General features: G+C 33.2%; 1 protein-coding gene across 3 annotated transcripts; it reads right to left on the minus strand.

Annotated features, from left to right (window-relative positions):
• Positions 1-9,435: 9,435 nt before the first annotated feature.
• On the minus strand, positions 9,436-17,552 carry LOC131074957 (uncharacterized). Of its 3 annotated transcripts, none has more exons than XM_058011708.2 (10): positions 17,322-17,552; positions 17,028-17,128; positions 15,180-15,278; positions 14,867-14,977; positions 13,671-14,747; positions 12,577-12,960; positions 12,375-12,479; positions 11,884-12,135; positions 11,668-11,799; positions 9,436-9,970 (listed from the first exon to the last, which is right to left on the minus strand). In XM_058011708.2, exons 1-10 carry the CDS (start codon positions 17,398-17,400, stop codon positions 9,839-9,841), a joined length of 2,472 nt encoding a protein of 823 aa, XP_057867691.2. In that variant the 5' UTR covers positions 17,401-17,552; the 3' UTR covers positions 9,436-9,838. The 3 variants fall into 3 exon arrangements, with proteins under 3 accessions (XP_057867691.2, XP_057867690.2, XP_057867692.2); XM_058011707.2 differs by having other exon boundaries at positions 17,262-17,551; XM_058011709.2 differs by lacking the exons at positions 17,028-17,128; positions 17,322-17,552 and adding an exon at positions 16,745-16,991.
• Between the last annotated feature and the right edge of the window lie 2,593 nt (positions 17,553-20,145).

Here is a 20,145-nt window from a genome sequence, read left to right on the forward strand (position 1 = left end):
AAGCTCATCCAATTCAAGTATATGATCTGCCTTTTCACCCCTTTTAGTAGGCTCACTGTGCTGCCTTTCTAGAGCATCCAATTCCAATATTTTTTGTATCGAATCCCTCTTTTCTCTCAGGGATTCCTCATCAGGCTATAAGGAAGGTGAAGTGATCCCTAGAAATTCATTTATTTATCCTATTTCCTTGTTGAAAACGTTTATCTCGAAGAGCTCTTCCCCTGTAGACCCTTCCAAATAATCTATTTTATCCTTATCTTGAACATGACAAGGAGAAATATCGATATCATCCCAAGTACTAGATACCATCATATGCCCAAATTCTTAATTCCGCCCTCTTTGGTCATTAACTTCCAAAATTGTACCCTTGAGTTGCTCGTGAATTTCTTTGCAAAGGCCTTTTGTTTCTTCCACAATCTTTGATATGGCTTCATGGTTTTCACAACTTCCTTGAACTTCTTTTGGGTTGAGATTGAAGCTTAGATTGCAATTATATCCTATTATTTCCCCATCCTCAAAGATCATAAGAATTGAACTTTTTGTGTGGTTTGCCAAATTCTCCTCCCTGGATCTTAGTGTTATTTCTTGCTCTGTTAGTTTCCAATTTTGATCCCATGGCTATATCAACTGCTTTACCCACACCTTTCCAACAACTTGCTGCGTAGCCTTTACTCATAATGCATCTACCACCACTAATATCCACTTCAATCTTTTGAAACCATTTTCCTTTGTCTGTAAGGATTTCCAAGTTGTGTTGGAATCTATATTCAGTGTCCAAATCTACTGTGATCTTAACTAACTTCGATTTTCCAAAGAATAATTTCACTTCAAAGCCAATGAAAGCTCCTAGGGTTACTCCATTTTTTTCTAAGATATCTTTGCTCCAATATTCAAGGGGTAGATTGGCCAATCTAATCTATTGCAGGGATTTATTAGGTTTATGAATATGAGGATCAAAATTAAGCTCCTTGTCGGTTTCATAAAAGCAAAAACCATAAAAAGATAGGCTCCCCAAATAAAATCCTCTTTTTAATGCTCTAATCTAAACATTCTAAGAAAAAAAAATTCTAACAGACTTTCAGTGCTTACCTAACCTCCAAAGTAGTGTACAAACCAATATGTGATTCTTTGCTTGTGTGCATCCTTACTCATCCACTTGATGAATAAGCCACAATCCATGAAGTGCTCCCATCACAGTTTCATATAAGATAAAGGAATCGACATAACCCTGCTTCTCCTACTGGGGGAAGAATATGGGATTGTTGCTTGAGGTCTTGCCTTTTGGGCCCAAATAAAACTCACTTGAGAATAGTTTCCCCTTCATCTATTTCTATAGAATTGATTTTTACTTAGAACCCTAACTGTACTCCTTCTTGAATCATTTTGGAATTGTGACTTGGTTGATGATTGATTCCCTGATGAACCATTCCCCCACCTCCAGTGAAATGGTTGTTGCGATGTGGTCCCTCCTTGGGGTCTTGAATCGAATGGAAGATAATTTTCCCTTGTGGAAAATCCATGATTTTGGCCACCTATTTAGTTTTGATGAGCTTCGAATGCTCGAACTTGCCTACCCTGCTTTGGTCGCAACATTGTGAAACCTTGCCATTTAGATTAGTGTATTTATTTTGATTACATTAATATTAATTAAAATATCATATATATATATATATATATATATATATATATATAGTTAGGATTAACCGATGACTGAGAGGGCGGGGTGAATCAGTACAAATGGTTTATACACAATTCAAACATTCAAGCTGACTGGTCTGCAACTATCCTTCAAAATTAACTTAAGCATTGCATAAAACATGAAAGCAGAGAACATCAAAGAAAATATATTTGCATGCACAAATAAGAATCACATAACACTAGCAATTATATGTGGGAACCCTCGGTTAGAGGGAGAAAACTACGGTGGGGATAACCCACAATCTCTTTTGCTGCTATGAAAAAGAGTGCCATGTTAAGAGCTTACAACTATTTCTTTCTGAGAACATCAACCTGTTAGAAGTGATTGGTATTCGGTTAAGAATACCTTAGAACCTGTTAAAGTTCACCTTGCTAGAGGATTTTACAACTTCATATCTGAAGTGACTCGGTTAAGAGATTTTACATAAAGAACCGGTTAAGGTCCACCCTGTTAAGGGATTTACAATGTTGCAATTGTTATAAGGCAACAAAGATGAATGATCTATCTGATGACACTACCTTTGTCTCATAGATCCTCTTTGCATGCTCTATTTAATTGATCGGTATCGGCTTCACCGATTCATACCTATATCTACTATACTTTGTTCTACTCCCCCTGTTTACATTCACATAGATCTTTTTCACAGGACAAAAACCTTCTCAGAATGAATTGTGTGAATATATTAGCATTTCATTCTAGCGCCAACTTTCTCTCCAAAACATCAGATTCAAAATTTTGCTACCGCGCCTTAAATTACTCTTTAAAAATCATTCCAGGAATATCGTTCAAGATAGTCGTTCATGCTGATAAGTTCGCCGATTGAAAAGAGAAGACTACTGGTTCAACTGGATGTTATCTAGGTCTGTCAGTTGAGACTCATGTATTGTTGATTGTCGCTTATGTACCGGTCCAATTCTACTTAACCAGTTACCTCAAGTATATCGGTCTACTCACTGCTTAGTCGGTTACCTCCTGTATACTGGTTTACTTACTGTTTAGTCAGTTAACCTCTGTATATTAGTCTACTTACTGCTTAGTCGGTTGACCTTTGTATATCGGTCTACTCACTGCCGATAGGAATAAGGACTCTTGTTCTTCACCGGTTACCCTTTACTCCTTTACCGATGGATTGTGGAAACTTAGAAGATGATGTTGCCAACAATGACAACCATTTCACCGGTCATACAAAATTCATCATTATGCCAACATATATATATATATATATATATATATATATATATATATATATATATATATATATATATATATTATATAATTATAAAATATAAAATTAAAGTTTAATTTTAACATAAGTCAAGGGACATGTGAAGAATCATGACTATTGAAGGAAAAACATCTATAAGAGACACCAAACAAAGAGAAGTAACCACCATATGAAGAATAAAGCTTTTATTGTTTGAATATTAGTCTTTGAGAGCCTGGAATTACAATTCATTTAATTTAAGGATGAAATTCCTCATGATAGGATTTGAAGGCAATAAGCCCACAATTTTTTAATACTAATTTTGTTATAGTATATTTAGCTATTATTTTTTTTTTACAACTAGTTATGTCTTTTTGCTTAAGTTCACTTAGGATTGCTTATTTGAGTTGTGCACCTCGTTTAGCTTTTATGCATCTAGTTTAGCTAGAGTTGAGCTTTATTCAGCTCCTCATGCTTGCACTTTAGTTCTCCTAAATTTAGCTTTGTTCTTTCTTTATAAGCACATTATACCACAATTGTAACTCATTCTGCATTCTTTGTTTTGAGTAATACAACATTCTTTTGTACAACTCTCGTTTGTGGAAGGTGTTTTTGTTTGTCATTTGATCTTATGGGCTTGTGTTGCAATATTTTGTGTTACAAAATTCTACATAGTATCAAAGCTCAATCTTTAATTCATAATGGTATTAGAGCTTTTAAAATTCAACAAATTTCATACGAAAATCACCAATGTGCTAAGTTGAATAATCTTCTAATACAAACTGTAGTCACATAAATCTGTCCAGATTAATTAAATGAATATTTCCTATTTATTTGATTAAAAATCCACTAAGCCATCAGTTAATTAAATTAATATTTAATAAATTCATCTTCAAACATTCTCATATTAATTAAATAAATTATTCAATTTATTTTAATTAATTCATTAAACCAAATTCACAAATCAATTAAATGAATAAATCATATTTATTTCATTTAATCCCCTTTTCCTCTTTTAAATAAATTAAATCAAACATTTATTTAAATCATATATCCCCCCCACTTGCATTTTCCTACAAATGCAACTTGCACACATTTATTGAAATAAATTAAGTTATTTTAAATAAAAATCCTATTTTCCCTCACCCACCAAATCCACTTGCATTCCTAAAACCCCTTCTAGATTCTTCTAACCCCTTCCTAATTAGCCTAATCCATCCCCTAATTATTGTCACATTCCTAAGCAACTAGGAGTCACTTCTCAAAGACTTCAAAGTCTTTGAAAAGCATTAAATGCTTTGCGTGTTCAACAATCCAACCTCTAAAGTCTTCCAAGACCACTAATGGCTCTTACATGGCCATTTATGGCTCTTACATAACCATTTATGGTTATTTCAACTTGCACTCATGTGTCTCCTCAAGCATTTATTGTTTTGACCATGGTTATCCCTTTTGCCTTTGCACAAGAGTTTATCCATTGGATAAAAGTTTTATTCTTTGAATAAAGAATTTATTCACTCAACCCAACCTTGACCTTAACTCTAAAGTTAACTCTCAGGTCATGTCAAGCATTTAGTGCTTATTCCCTCTCCTCTCAACCTATCTCACATTGACACTTGTCATCCTGGGATTAGGTTGAAAGCCATCACATGGATTGAATATCATTCAATCCTAACCCTTGTTGAGATTACTCAATCTCAACCATCCATTGCTCCATTTTTCCTATAAATAGAGCCCATTTCTTTATAATCCAAATCCTGAAAACTTGTATGCATTTAATCTATAGTGAATTCTAGAGAGCATTTAGCATTTATATTTACTCTTTTGGATTAAAATCAACACTAGACTAGACAATAATCTCATTTTCTAGCTTGTTCACATTTGCATAGTATTTTAGAGTAGTCATCTACAATCTTGAACCTCCATAAGCATCCATAGTGCGAAAAGCTGCTGAGAGCTACACTAATTTGGAACTTGGAGAGGAGAGGAACAAAGGAGAAGGAGCTAAGAGCATGTTAGGAGGTATTTGGAGATGCCTCATTATATTTACTTTCCTAGTTAAATATTCTTTCATGTTCTTGGTGTCTCTTTTGATATGCCTTCTTAGGTTAATCTTTGGTTGAATAACACTAACCTTAACCCTTGTTTCTTTTTGTTTGTGTGTGTTATACGACCACATGTTTTAATCTAACTTGTCAGTTTTGCAGAGCATCAGAAACTATTAAACTTCCAAGTTAATTACATTTGTTGTTTATCAAAAAATCTAATTGTTGTCTTTAAAAGAGATATTTAATTGTAAAAAAAAAATCAATTATTAGAACTGACAAGTGGGGAAAGTACATTTTCTAGTGTATGTTATTGTATAGAAATTAAAAATTATACTTGACTAGATTTTACAAAATATTCCCTCCAAGATGTTAAAAATATAAATAGTACATTACATCATGCATCCTGGACATCCTCAAACCCATAGTCACAAATAGACCCATAGTTTCGGAAAAAAGTGAGGTGATCATTAAGACTTAAGAGCTTCTCCTTTGCCACCCTATGCTAAAAGTATATTTTGCTATAACATGGGTTGTGTGACTTTGAGCTAACGGGCTATAAACTCTCCACCTTTGCACTCTCCTTCATGATGGAAGGGATAGTGATGTGTCGAATGTCTATCCTAGCAAGGAGTCTTTGTGTCTAGTCCTAGGCACAATATGCTCCCTTTCTATCATGTGCAGAGACCTTTCTTTTGCCCTATAAGTCACATATGTCAAAGTAATTCAAGATCCATTGTACATACAAATCTAGTAAAGATTATTTTGAGAGGTTTTGGGCTTTGATAAAAAAAAATTATGTCACATGTATTGCATCAGTTTAAGAAAAATATGACAAGAGATTTGTCATACAATGTGGAATGCATGATCTTCATCTTTGCATATATTTTACCCATGTGATATGTTAATAAAAAAATCATGCATTACTAAATATTTGTCTATTATTTTCTTTCTTATATAACATTTAATAGCATTCGTAAACACCTAAAATTGACCATTATTGTTTATTTTACCCATGTGATATGTTAATAAAAAAATCATGCATTACTAAATATTTGTCTATTATTTTCTTTCTTATATAACATTTAATAGCATTCGTAAACACCTAAAATTGACCATTATTGTTTGGTCAATTTTATTTTTATTATTTGTCTACCCTCACTATCCTTATTAATTAAATAATTCATTATTATTTGATCAATTTCCCATATTCTTCTATTTCTTCAATCTAACCCTCCAAGGTAGCTAATTTAATTAATTTACTTAGTCTCATAAACCTTTCAACTTTCCATCTATTAATCTAATAAATACCCCAATTGATTTAATGCAAGCCCCCTTTTTCCTCAAAAAGGGAATAAAATTAAATATTTAATTCCTTCCCTTTCTCTCTGCAAATGTCAAATCCTCCATCAACCCTACTTGCTTCCTAATCTTCTACCTAATCTAATCCTAAACACTTGCACATTCCTAATCCCTTGGATTGGGGATGGATCAACTCTATGCCATAAATGACCACCCTCTTTGTCAACATCTTGCATCAAAATCCTTGAGTGTCGTCATTGTATCAAAATTTTGTGAGCAAACATTGAATTGATCACATTAAGAAAATCTATAAGACAGGGAGATCATCATACTTGGGTTTTCATGGATTATGCTATGGTTTGATCTCTTTTTATCCCAATCTTGATTGTTGCTTTGATTTGTGTTTTTTAATTGTTTTTAGTGCTAATTTGATTCATTTGGAAACATATTTCCTTGCACACAACATTCACCCCTTTTAAATATTAAGGAGTTTTCAAGCATATTGTTTATTGAAGGTCAAAATTTATTTTTAAGTGATCTCAATAACATTAATAAAGCTTTGTTTGATATAGGTTTAGCTTTATATTCGTAGTAAGATATTTATAGCTATAGAAGGGTTGACTATTTAATTAGTAGCTTAAATATTATCTATGTCTACTAATTAAAAAAAAATTAATCTATGACATGTTTTACCTATTTTGATTCATTATTAATTAATTAATTAATTCAATATTTTATTAATCAAACCATTGTATATTTTAATTCAAAATTTTAAATCACACAGTACTATATTTTATGGTTCAATCTTATGATAAATCATTCCTATGAGAGTAATCATACAATTCAAATATATTGTTCAATTTATTATTATTTTTAATTATTAAAGTTTATTAGAGATATTGATGTTGGGTGTGGAAATAGGAGAAGATAGGTTGAAAAACCAACATTTTTAATAGTCAACTTTCTCAATATAATTGAATAGTGTTTCTTTTTGGGTTTTTTTTTTATCATAATGCTTTCTCCGTGCATATAATCTACATATAATGCGACATTGTCCCAATTTTACTCCTATACAATTTATTTCATAGTTTAATGCATTATTGTAATTAATGGTTAACATAGTTTAAATATATTAAATCTTTAGCAAAGATAAACACACAAAATAGGAGTACTTAGGTTTTTTCATATATTTGTCGCACTTCATATCTTTGAGACACGTGTCCTCATCCCTTGAGACTCCTATTGCATGCATACTTGTCACTTTCTCACACACTTGTCAAGTGAGCTCACAAGTGTTGTACCTTTGGAGGGGCAATCAAAGTTTCGCTCCTACTTGACAACCTCCTCATCATTGCCTATATATGCAAGTTTGGTCATTGTATTACACAATCTTCATTTGTATATGATATACATGTTGTTATGTTCATCTTTATTCACTTGTGGAAGGTTATTCTTTTATTCTTTCTAAACTTGGCTAATTCCAACAAAGAATTGAGTGCTTTTGATGAAGATTTTAGAATTTGATTTTAGGATCTAGGAAATAATACCTCCCCATCCATTTGTCAATAGAAATTTTGTGTTCTAGGTCAATTCTATGCCTCAATGTCTTTACTACATCCATGGGTTCATCCTCCTACTACATATCTAATTTTTGTGATCACTATTGCTTTCTAATTTTATAATTTTCTAAATTTATTTGTATCTACTCTATCATCATCTTTACTTTGAAAACTAGTAATATCTAGAAATACATTTAAACTATTAATATATTACAATAGGATATGTTCTCCTAGGTCAAGCCTCAAAAAAGTGTGTAAAAGATTAACAAAGAGCATGCAATGCCACTAAATAAATATTCAAATTTGTTTTATTTCATCATACTAAATTGTTTCACTATTAATTGTTTTTTAGATGCTTTTAGGATGAGAGAAGATGGTCGAATATGATAAGGTATTAAATTGATGAAATTGAATGCCTTTGAACACAAGTTCATAGCATCAAATTGCACAAATGTGTTTAGCTGACTTACAATGTATAGTAGTGTTAGTGAAAGTTGACTCTACATAATTAAATTTAAAAATTCAAATTCAAATTTAATTAATTCACCAATTCTATTAGTCATTATAGGCCAATAAAATACTCATTTGTGCAATTTGATGTTATGTGCTTGTATGTAAAGAAATTCATTTACATCCATTTCACATCATCATTTTCCATCCTAAAAGCACCTTAAGAACTTAAGAACAATTAATGACAAAACATTCCATATTGGTACTATGAAATGAATCTAAATATTTATCTAGTGAATTGCTTGTTCATTATCAATCTTTTACACACTTCTCCACATATTAACTTAGGGGAACATATCCCCTTGAGACATTTTGACAATCTTTTTGAGGTATTTAGGGTCAACCCTACACTTATAGCAATGATTCAAAACACAGAAATTGTCAAGCCAGGGTAGGTAATGGAAATATTAGGATGGATGTGTGAATGGGCATAATAAATGCATGACCTATTAGAATATATCTAAATGTAAGCATATATGGAAAAGGTGCAATTAATGTATTTATACGTGTGCATATATGAATAAGGTGCAAATGAATGAGTAGGATTGTGTATTGGAATAGCTGAAAGTTAGGGATGAGCCCAATTTGCACAAAAGGCACCATTTGTTGTTGATATATACATATATTAAGACAAAATATTAGGATGGATGTGTGAATGGGCATAATAAATGCATGATCTATTAGAATATATCTAAATGTAAGCATATATGGAAAAGGTGCAATTAATGTATTTATACGTGTGCATATATGAATAAGGTGTAAATGAATGAGTAGGACTGTGTATTGGAATAGCTGAAAGTTAGGGATGAGCCCAATTTGCACAAAAGGCACCATTTGTTGTTGATATATACATATATTAAGACAAAATATTAGGATGGATGTGTGAATGGGCATAATAAATGCATGATCTATTAGAATATATCTAAATGTAAGCATATATGAAAAAGGTGCAATTAATGTATTTATACGTGTGCATATATGAATAAGGTGCAAATGAATGAGTAGGACTGTGTATTGGAATAGCTGAAAGTTAGGGATGAGCCCAATTTGCACAAAAGGCACCATTTGTTGTTGATATATACATATATTAGACATTCTTCCAAAAGAGACAAAAGCAAATGGAAAATGGTATGAATATATGAATTTCACAATTACAGACGGACAAAATTATTGCAAAAATATGATGAATTAAAAATTAAAGAATTGAAGAATTATACCCCTGATTTCCATGTTTGTTATATAAACAGCTACTAATTTTGTCTTCCTCGGCCTAATTGGAATGATTTGCACTGGTAAAATCTAAGTTTGCATAATAGCAACTTCATCTGAGAAGACACCGTGTAAAAACATTGATTATCATGCTATTCATAAGTTATATTCTACTGGAATACAAAATAGCACTACTCATCAATTACTCTTATCAATTATATCACTTCCATAAGTTACACTAATCAGTGACTCAGTTAAGTTACTTCCCTGCTACTCCTCTGCTGAAGACAACATTGTTTTTTCTTTGACATCAGTTTCCAGTTTTGTAGAACAGTTGATCTAGATATGGAAGAGAATTACTCTGGCTTGAAATGGGTTTTGTATGATTTAATGTGTCTGGAAGTGGTCTGGTCAGAATTTGTAGCATCTCCACAAATGCAGTCTGCCAACAAAAAGTATGTTCAGTATTTACAAAGATACAGATAATCCAAATGACTGCTTCGTTAAACAGTTCCATGTTCAAAGCATATTCATAACATCATTCACAGTGGCTCCTATTGCTACTCCACATCTTCTTGTATAATACAATATGATAAAAAAAAACAGTGTAAATGTTTTAGTATGATGACATGTATGGTAGCATCCAAAATTAACAGGCACAAATTGATATGATTTAGCATCCATATAAAAGCATAAAACTTCAAGAAGTATCCCAGTGGGTGTGATTGAATCTTGATGCAGAGCAGTTATTCTTGGGAAATCCTGGTTTCAACTCCCACCCAGAAATTGCTCGAGGAATGGGGCGCTGTTTGACATTTTAGGTTGAAATTTACAAATTTTGGTCCCTCTTATAAAAAAAAACTCATCGCTCACAATGACTTTTCTGGTTGGTTGCAAGGATTTAAATAAGGGAAAAAAATCAAAAGCTTACAATGGATCAGCAAGCCTATTTGAATATGTAAAATTATTCAAAACTGACACGGTGAAGTAAGGGAAACAACATGTAATTTGTTTCAACCTAGTATTTACCTCTACAACAGAATGCCTGACATTAAGCTCCTCTATGGAATGTGGCTAAATCTTTGGTTTTATTCATCCCACGATTCTTATCAAGCTACTCCGTATGGCATTGTGAAATGAATATCAGCAATTGAATTATATAATGGAGCTAAAGCCTTTAGCTTGAGCCAGAGTCAGATCCAGGGGATATTACAATTGTACTGTCCAGGGTATCCGAGCTTCATTAAAATCTGAGACTTGTATTATCGAGAAAGGATCATTGACACAGGAAGAAAAAAGAGATGATTATGAAGACACAGAGACCCTAATCCTAATAAATATATAGGAGCATGTCATGCTGGAGCTTGTATTCTCTAGGAATTATATGCTATAAAAAATAATGACAGCAACTTGTGCATCACTTAAAATAGAAATCTCATCTTTTTATCAAGAGTCCTATTCTCTAATTCAATAAGGTTACCCATCTAGTTATACTTTTAACATTCATTTTGATCTGCTCCTTGACCAAGGCTAGCACCAATATAAGGGTTTGCAAATACAAGATGATTTATGGATCAACATCAGACCACACAAATCTACAATAGCTGGTGCCAAAAGAAGGATAGCACGTATGCTTCAATAATGTTCGTCTTCTTTCTGAAACCAAGCTTTATAGCTTATATGGAAAGCACAAATTTTAATATAACAATATGCGCAACTTCACTGTGTATGAAATAAACAGAAATGAATTGCAATACGACGCTGATATTTCAATACAAAAATAAGTGATTGTGAATACGGGTCTAAGGCGGTCATCAAAAGTCACACCTCTGATAATGCCTCTTCACTTATGCAATATTTCTTGAGACAATTTAACATAATTGAGTAACCAGATAATGGTGATCTAGTGATCCATAATCAGAGGTGGGGAATATTATTTCTTTGTGGTGATCTAGTGATCCTATACATTCATTAATGCTAGGGAGTACTGAATCAGAAGCAAATATACTACAGAAATCAACTGAGCAGTCACACAGGCACATTAAGGGACCAAAATACTATGACACAAAAAAAAAAAAAAGGGACATATATGAAAGCTACCAAAAAGAAAATTTTAGGGGCATCATAAAATCTGAATACCTGTACATGGCACATAGCAAAAGACCCTGCACCAACATTTACACCTGGCCGCAAAGGATCCTCAATGTACAGTGGAGCTGGCGTTTGCCTTTCACTTTGCCAGAATATCCCACCAGGATTTCCGTCCTTACCCTGAACGAAAAAAAATAATAAGAAAACACTAAACTATCCTATAAGACATCTAATATAATTTTTGTAAGTAGATAATGTTCTTACCTGTAAAACAATTCTCATACGGGAAAAATCAATAAATGAACCGAAATAGGTCAAAAAACCCAAAAGTAAGGTCCCTAGATTGGGGAATCCAACAGAAGTGTCAAGAAGCCTGAGCAACTGATCAATAACATATTTTGCCCTTTTAATCACAGGTTCCCCAACAGAAGAATCTTTGCCAAACAAGCACAAGGTTTCAACTGGTTTCAAAGAAGCTGAAGGTAGAGACATATCTGGAAAAGCTGGAAACATTTGCTGTAGAAACAACATAGTTCAAAGAAAGGTTAGCTACATAGTGTACTTGGTTTAGCACCTACTGCACCTAATTCAAAACATAAAACGTTGAGAGATTTATTGTTTGAAGGTTTAAATCTTATATTTCTTTTTTATTACGGTGAGGCTATCCAGAATCTAAGATCTATTAATGAGCCAACCCCTCAAATGGTTGATGTTCTACCAAAAAAACAAATATGATGTGTTATTATCAGACATACCTCTAGGTAAAATACTAGCATCAGAGTCAACGAATAAGATGATAATCCTCCAAAATATACCGTGTTCAACCCTTTATGATGCAGATATGACTTCAATAAGAGAACCTGCAAGAGAAGAATTTAGTTTTTTATTCAAATTTGCAGCAATTTCATCAGATAAATTTCAATTTAAAATAACCTTGCCATAGAATGTACTTCTCACCAAGGGAACCAAAGAAGGGAACTGATGCAACTTATGGAGAACAAACTCTCTTGCATGTACACCACTATGGATGTTTTTATCTGTTAACCCATTTCTTCCTCCTATGGTAATATCAATGGCAATAGGTTCCAGACAGGATCCTTCATTTGAAGAGACAACTACAGTAGGATTGCAATTAAGCTTTATTACAGGAATGGGTGCAGATTCTATTGTATATAGGCCTTCACACCAGCTACAGCCTGTCAATTGTTTTGCAAGCTTCCTGATTAAAGAAAGTGTGCCTTCTTTTTCAAGAGTAGTTTCAAGTGCTGTTTGGCACCCAACGACTACCACATCAATGTCACTTTGACTAATGCAAAGTCCTGTTGCAAAAGAGCCATAAACCTGCAAAACATCAAATAAATTCTATTATTTTATGTGGCATTGCACAAGAATGCAACAGAAGATCAGTACATTTGGAAGGCACGTTAAGAATGCTAAAGCAAAATAAAGCGCAAAGGAAGGAAGAGAAATCCAAGGAATGAAAAAAGGCTGAATAGAGATTCATGTTATATAGTCATCATAAACAATGATAATATAGATAAACCATCGCCAGTTACTACAAAGACATATGTACATCAAATGAATTCAAAATATGTGTTGGTTGACACATTCTATTCTTTTGTCACCGAACAAGGAAACCAGTTATGATGCATTTTCAAACTATATGAAATGGAACAGTGCATCTACATTAGGCGCAAAAGCTAACATAGTAAAGGCGTGCTGTCTGTATATCTCAAGTCCTAAAACATCCTCCAGTTATAGTAAAGGGCTAGAGAGACCAACAACCAAACCAAACACAGTATTATTCTTCAAATAGCTAGCTAGTTGTTTAGCTGAAATACTGTTTTTAGTTGTACTTCAGAGACATAATTCGATTATAATACCTATATGAGATAGGTGCACGCTAATTATGATTAAAATTTAAATAAACCCACAAATTAATCTGACAAGTGACAAATGGGGAAAACAATACAGATTTGTTCAACTTAAGGTACTTTTAAATAATCAGAAATCAAAGCAGTAGTCTGGAGAGAAACAACCATATGACCAACCTCTATGTCCTTGTTAGGCCAACAGTGTTTTACTTCGAGGCGTACACATTCGACTGCTGCTTGTACTTGTTGATATACTGCATCGCTGGGTCTCACATTATGGGCAAACTGCACTATCTCAGAATGAAGGGCATGCATGTTTACTTCATTACCTTCCAACATGCCATGAGTCGATGAAAAAATAGAAGACCCAAGTGGAGCATAAATGTATTCCTCTAATGAATAAGACGATGAATGACAAAAATGTGACAAACTATCTGCAACTGGCACATTAGAATACAGAAATGGAATCTGTAAAACATATGGCACAAAAGACACTGCAGACATGGGGGAAGAAAGCAAATGTTGTTCTAGTATCCCCTGTTGCGTCTTCTGTTTCTGTTTCTGTTCCTTATCAAATATTTGTTCTTTGTCATTATGCTTGCGCGGCTTCTCCACATTCTTACAACTCTCAAAGTTCTTACAAGGATGCTGGGCATTAGATTCAACATAAACGTATTTCTGATTACCACATATTTTGTGTGATTTTAAAAAAGCCTTTCTATTGTTAGTGTCAGAACGTTCATGAAACTTCTGCCCCGACAGATTCAACAGCTCACCATTTATATTATGATTTAAGTTTTGTAAACTATTAGCCTCTGCCTCAGAAATTACAAGTTCATCCCCTGAATTAGAACCATTTTTTCCCATAGGAAGTACAGCCATTCCAGCACAATCAGCAGAATTATTAGTAACAGGACCTGTGGATACTTCTTTCTTGCGCCAGAAGGTCTCATTTTTCTTCAATCCTCTTGCAGGGCTCTCAAGTACCCCATTTGAACTTGGGACAGTGTTTGAAGACAGAATACTTCTGTATCGAGGAAATATTGTTTTGTCACCCATCCCTTTGCTGGGCAATGTACTAGTAGCATATATACTCACCTTCAAAGTAGCCTTATGTGATCCAAAACAAATGTTTGATATTTCATCTTTCGGGCTTTCAGCAAAACAGCTTTTTCCATTGATATTCCCTTCTGCATTCTTACATCGCCTGACTTTTCTATTCTTGCAATCAAATAATCGCAGCAAACTCTCCACCTGGATTAATAGTATTGAAAGGTTTCGTTAGTGCCAGAAAGTTTGAACCATCAAATCTTAGCATGTTAGAATAGATTATTTTTCAATGCCAAAAATTCCATGGTTCATGACTAATCTACCTCTGTTGGAGATAATTCAAGCTGAAATTCATGGTGGTCATGTGGATGAAGAACTGATCTAACTTGATCTATGTCAAGGGAAGGTCGCCTTTCCCTGACATGCATTTTAACCTGAAAAAACATCGGAAGAAAGAAAAGGTGCTTTGTTACTTAACCACATTTAAGTCAAAAAAATGGCATTAAGTAATGATGTAACATTTTCTATAAGAGTTGTAGAAGACTGTAATACCAAACCTGGAAATCGCAAGTACATACATAACTGGACATACTTATGAACAAGGAAAAACAAAATAACTAAATGATCAAAGACTACCTGTGCGGGATACTGGGATTCAAACACCCTTCCACTTTGTTCGGCGCTCATATGCTTCCCTGGAGGATTCCTCAAATTTAATCCTCCATTACATGCTGCCTACAAGTGACAAAATTCCAAACAGGAAAATATTAGCCAGAGCCATTAGATTCCACTATAATCCGTTAGCTGTGTCATACCAACACTACTTTGAAGGACTAGAAAATACTCCTTAAATATATATCTCACGTGTCTCAAAGGGAATAATGCTGAGATAAACATTCTACGTGCATAAAATCAATCTTTAACAACATGCCCTGATCTCTATCAGAGCAGCGCATGTTACATGTAATTACATTAATTTATACAACATACAATCAGAAGTTATCTGGGCAACTTGTTTTGAGCTATCAGAGCAGTGCATGTATTTACTACGAAGAAAATTCTATCTACAGGAATTACAGGGATAGTTGGTGAATACTGACTATAACTTTCTTAAACCAATTAAGGTTTATTTGTAACACCCACATCTGAAATGAATTAATAGAAGCATGAAGTCCAATTTTATTAACTACAGAGAATTGCATCAGCAAGTTTTCTTAGGCTATGGAAGGAGACTGCAAAAACTTGTGAGAAACTTCCCAGGTCAGATTCAATTGGGTTTACATGTACTACCCACACCGAAAATAAAAAATACAAGCATTCTATGTGCATAAAGTCAAATCCAATTGGATTTACGTAATGTAAGAATTTGAATACCATTTATCAGAACTGATACATGAGATTTCTGCAGAGCTCTGTATCTGTCTGCCTTTGTAATCTGCATTAATATTAATATCAATACTGTTGCTGCAGCAAACTATTACGGTCTATACTTTGTTTTTTATGCTCTGCTATCTTATTTTCCTGCATACCTTTATTTCTTTCAGATCCAATATTTACGTGTACTGTCCACACCCAAAATAGAAAATACACGCATGGACCCCAAGGTTCTGTGCATAACCAATCTTTACAACTTACACTATGTTCTTCCCCTATACGGGAGCAGTGCATCTTATTTTAACCAAAATTAAACTTTATCTGTAAGATTTCTAGGGTCATGGAAGAAGTTCGAAAAGATTGTGAGAAGCACCCCAAGACAAATCCACTTACTGTTATTTCTACCACCCACATCCAAAATTTAACATTACAGTCATGAATTCCAAAATTATGTGCATTCCGAATCTTTATAATACACCCAATTCTCTTCAGATATCAAATTTGCAGGACTCCATCGCTAATGATTGACAAATTTCTTGTGATCAGACAGCAGAAGACCTTAATCAAAATCCCATAATTCCTTGGCTTCCAACAGTTATAATTCTACAATTTCGAATTTGCATTATGAGTCCATTTCTAATTCAAATTTTACTACATGAGTGGTGTCTAATGATTGAAAGTTTTCTTTAGACCAAGCAGCGCCAGAAAACTTATCTAGACCTCTATCAATCGCATAAATTGTACTACTATCATATTCACTATAAATTATGGATTCAATAGTACCAACGTCACTGTTCAAAATATAGAACAAGAATGGTATTCATTACAATTTAGGAGAACAGTTTTACTGCCACCATTTTCCTTCTGAAAGTGGGTTTTTCTTCTTCTTTCTTATTCTGCCCGTTCTAAAGGATCTTTGCCCAGTTCAGCTTCATACATCATTTCATAACCGCCTCTTTTCTTCAGAAGAAATTAACAATTAACAACATACCTATTCTTTTCAATGAACCCAGTTAGCAACAGGGTTTTTCTGACATATTTCTCTAGCTCACAGTTACCACCAGAACTTCATAAAAAGATTAAAACTAAACTAAAAAACCCATGACATACCTCAAAAACGCCATGAAGGCGCCTATCAGAAGAGTTGTACAGAAACAGAGGCAAGCCGGGCCTTATAGCTTTAACTCTGTCAAGATACTCAATTGGCAAAGCTGCACCAGAACATGACAATACAAATTTAGCTACGGACAAGATCTTCCATAACCAACCAACTTAATTATCAAGAAACAAGAAAAACCGTAAACGAGAAGCAGCAATTGAGGACAAAGAATGTTTGTTATAGACCAAAAAGGTGGTGCTGAAGTTGTTGAGATATGGTGTATTGATTGCAGAGGAAAATGAAACCTCCAAGGCTTGAGGAGACCTCTGATTGGTTTGATAAATATGTGTCTGTCGTTTCCTTCCTAAAAGCTGACGACGCCATGGCGGGAGGGTCGTCTGCCTCTAAAAAATTCAAACCAGAGGCCTGCCTTGAACACAAACGAAGGATTAATTAATTAATTCATCCAGCCTTGATCACGAATACCAAATGCCTTTTTATATTATCTGCCAATCAACGTATCTTTACGTTCAGAAGACAAAAGGGCACTTAGATAAATGACACATAATATACGGTTATACTGAATCTGCAAGTGAGCTTTATTGGTAAGGTATTTAATGAATTTTATAATGAGCCCATGTCAGCAAAACATTCATATTGATATATCATTGTGTGATAAAATTTAAATTAGAATCTATTTAGATAGTTTTATTATAAAATATAATTTAAATACATTGCATAAAGAAGATTTGAGAATTTTATAAAATATTTATTTAAATTAATCTTATAGTATTTTTTGGAAAAATATTTTGTGGTGAAATATTAAGTGAATAGTCTATTAACTCTAAAATACAATACACATAGTCCACACTTAATAGAATATTAAGTGAATATTAGAGATTTTGAAAAATGAGCTTCCTCTAATCAACCATTTGATATCTTACCTATAGTGGTATCGAGTCCAGTAGCAGACTTGATATTAAAGTTCTTAACACAATACTTCCTATAAACTCATTTGTTCCCAACATGCTAAAATAAATGTGTTATCATTAACATTCTATGGGTCACAAGTAGTTAATATCACAAATCATCTTACAATAAAGGAGTTAGTGACATCTTTATCACATAAAATGTCAATTTTAAATTTGCACAAAATGACTATTGAACCTTCACATTTGTATTGCTTTCTTTTTAGACATTAAAGCTTCTAAACTTGACCTAATCGTTGGGCTAGGGGCCTAGCTCGATTGGCAAGAGCTTCCAGTGGTAAAGCACAAGGTCACAAGGTTTAGTCTTCCCCCAACCCACGTGGTATACCTGATTCCTGCAGTCTAAAGAAAAAATTGACCTAATTCTTCAAATTTCTTCTTCAAAAGAACTCTAAAAGTTGGGTTTTAATTTATAAAGAGTTAATTAATTGTTGCCATTTGAAATCATGATAATATGAAAAATTAAGTTTCCAAACAAAAATTTTGAAATGGTGAAAAATGACTTGTAATTTTTACTTTTAGATTTAAAATAAATGGGTATGATTATCATATTTTTCAACCCTTTATATTTTAAGAATGATTGTAATAGATATACATATCAATCCTTATGTAATCCAACTCCAACATTCTCCATGGTAGCAATCATGCAATTGATCATCCTAATGATTCAAATCTGGATCTTCTAAGTTGAGTTTTATAAAATGGATTAAAGCAATAAAGGATGAATTCTCATTGTAAATAGTTTGAGTAAGAAAATAATAGGAATATTAACAACAACTAATCTAAGAAGAAGCTTAAAATTCACCATAAGTGATACCACCAATTTTTAAATATTATGATTTAGGATAATGCACAATCATTTGCTATGATCATTTTGTAACAACAAAACCAATTTCAATGGTTTGCGGTACCTCCAAGATCAATATTGTACCTAACTGACACCATAATGAATTTAATGAGATACATTTGTTGTGCACTACAAATAATCCTTAGGGGTCGCCCAAACTATAGGCTATTAGAGATAGAAATGTGACAGCCTTTAAGAGACACCTTTCAATCTGGTCATATGGTAGAGTTTGCTAGGTTGCGACTGAAAACATGTTCTCCAGAAATGCATTGAACACAAGGATTTTTTGATGAATGGCTTGGTATATAATAGCCATTAGCAAGGCTTGTTGCCAACATGGCAATTAAAGGTTGTTCAAGAAATAGATGTTTTGTAATACCTTCCATGGTTGCTTCTTATTTTTGTTGTTGTTAGACTCGTGGTTGTTTCTATGTAAGTGTGGTTATCTTTTGGATCAATGTGTGGACATGTTTATTTGATATATGATGTTTCCTTGATTCGGGACATATTGATGTCTATGATGTTTTATACTCACGAGGATTTATGATGATATTAGGGTTTGATGATTATGATCTCTTGATGGCTATATGTTAGATAATGTATTATGTTACATATGATGTACTAACATATGTTCTGATGATTCTATTTGAGGATTGTTTATGATTACTAATGTTATTTGTTAGATGTATATATGGATATATGTGTTGTGCAGGTGTTTTGTATTTTGTTTGGATGCAGGTACCAGCCATCGACTCCACCTAGCTCCATAGGTTTGAGCATGCCTAACAATCCTCAATGGTGGTAATGGAGATAACATATAGGCCCAAGTTTACTTAGCCCTAGCCATTGTCCTGTATTAGGAAAATCACCTTTGGTCTTGAGATTACCTATTTGAATTGTCATAAAGGCAATGTTCGTATTCCTAAGTCAGTTTGCTTTGGTTATGTGGCAAATGATGTTCTCTATCTTGGTTATGTTCATGTGCATTAATGTGTTGTATTTTTAATAGTATTATGAGTGGATAATATTATTTATGGTGTGAATATTTATTATTATTATTGTAATTATTATTATCATTAAATTATGTGATATAAATGGCTTATATTCATATTATAATATTTAGTACCATTTTGTGATTTATGAGAATTTGGTGGGGGTAGTGATATTTACCTTACGGAGTAAAATTATTTATCCCACTTTTTACTTATGCTAATCTTTGGGAGGAATGCCATTTATTTTTAATGGTGGGAATTGGTTGCATTTATGTAGAGTTTAATTAATTGATTTAGTATT

Source organism: Cryptomeria japonica, chromosome 2 (genome assembly GCF_030272615.1).
Source record: "Cryptomeria japonica chromosome 2, Sugi_1.0, whole genome shotgun sequence".
In the NCBI taxonomy this organism is placed as follows: domain Eukaryota; kingdom Viridiplantae; phylum Streptophyta; class Pinopsida; order Cupressales; family Cupressaceae; genus Cryptomeria; species Cryptomeria japonica.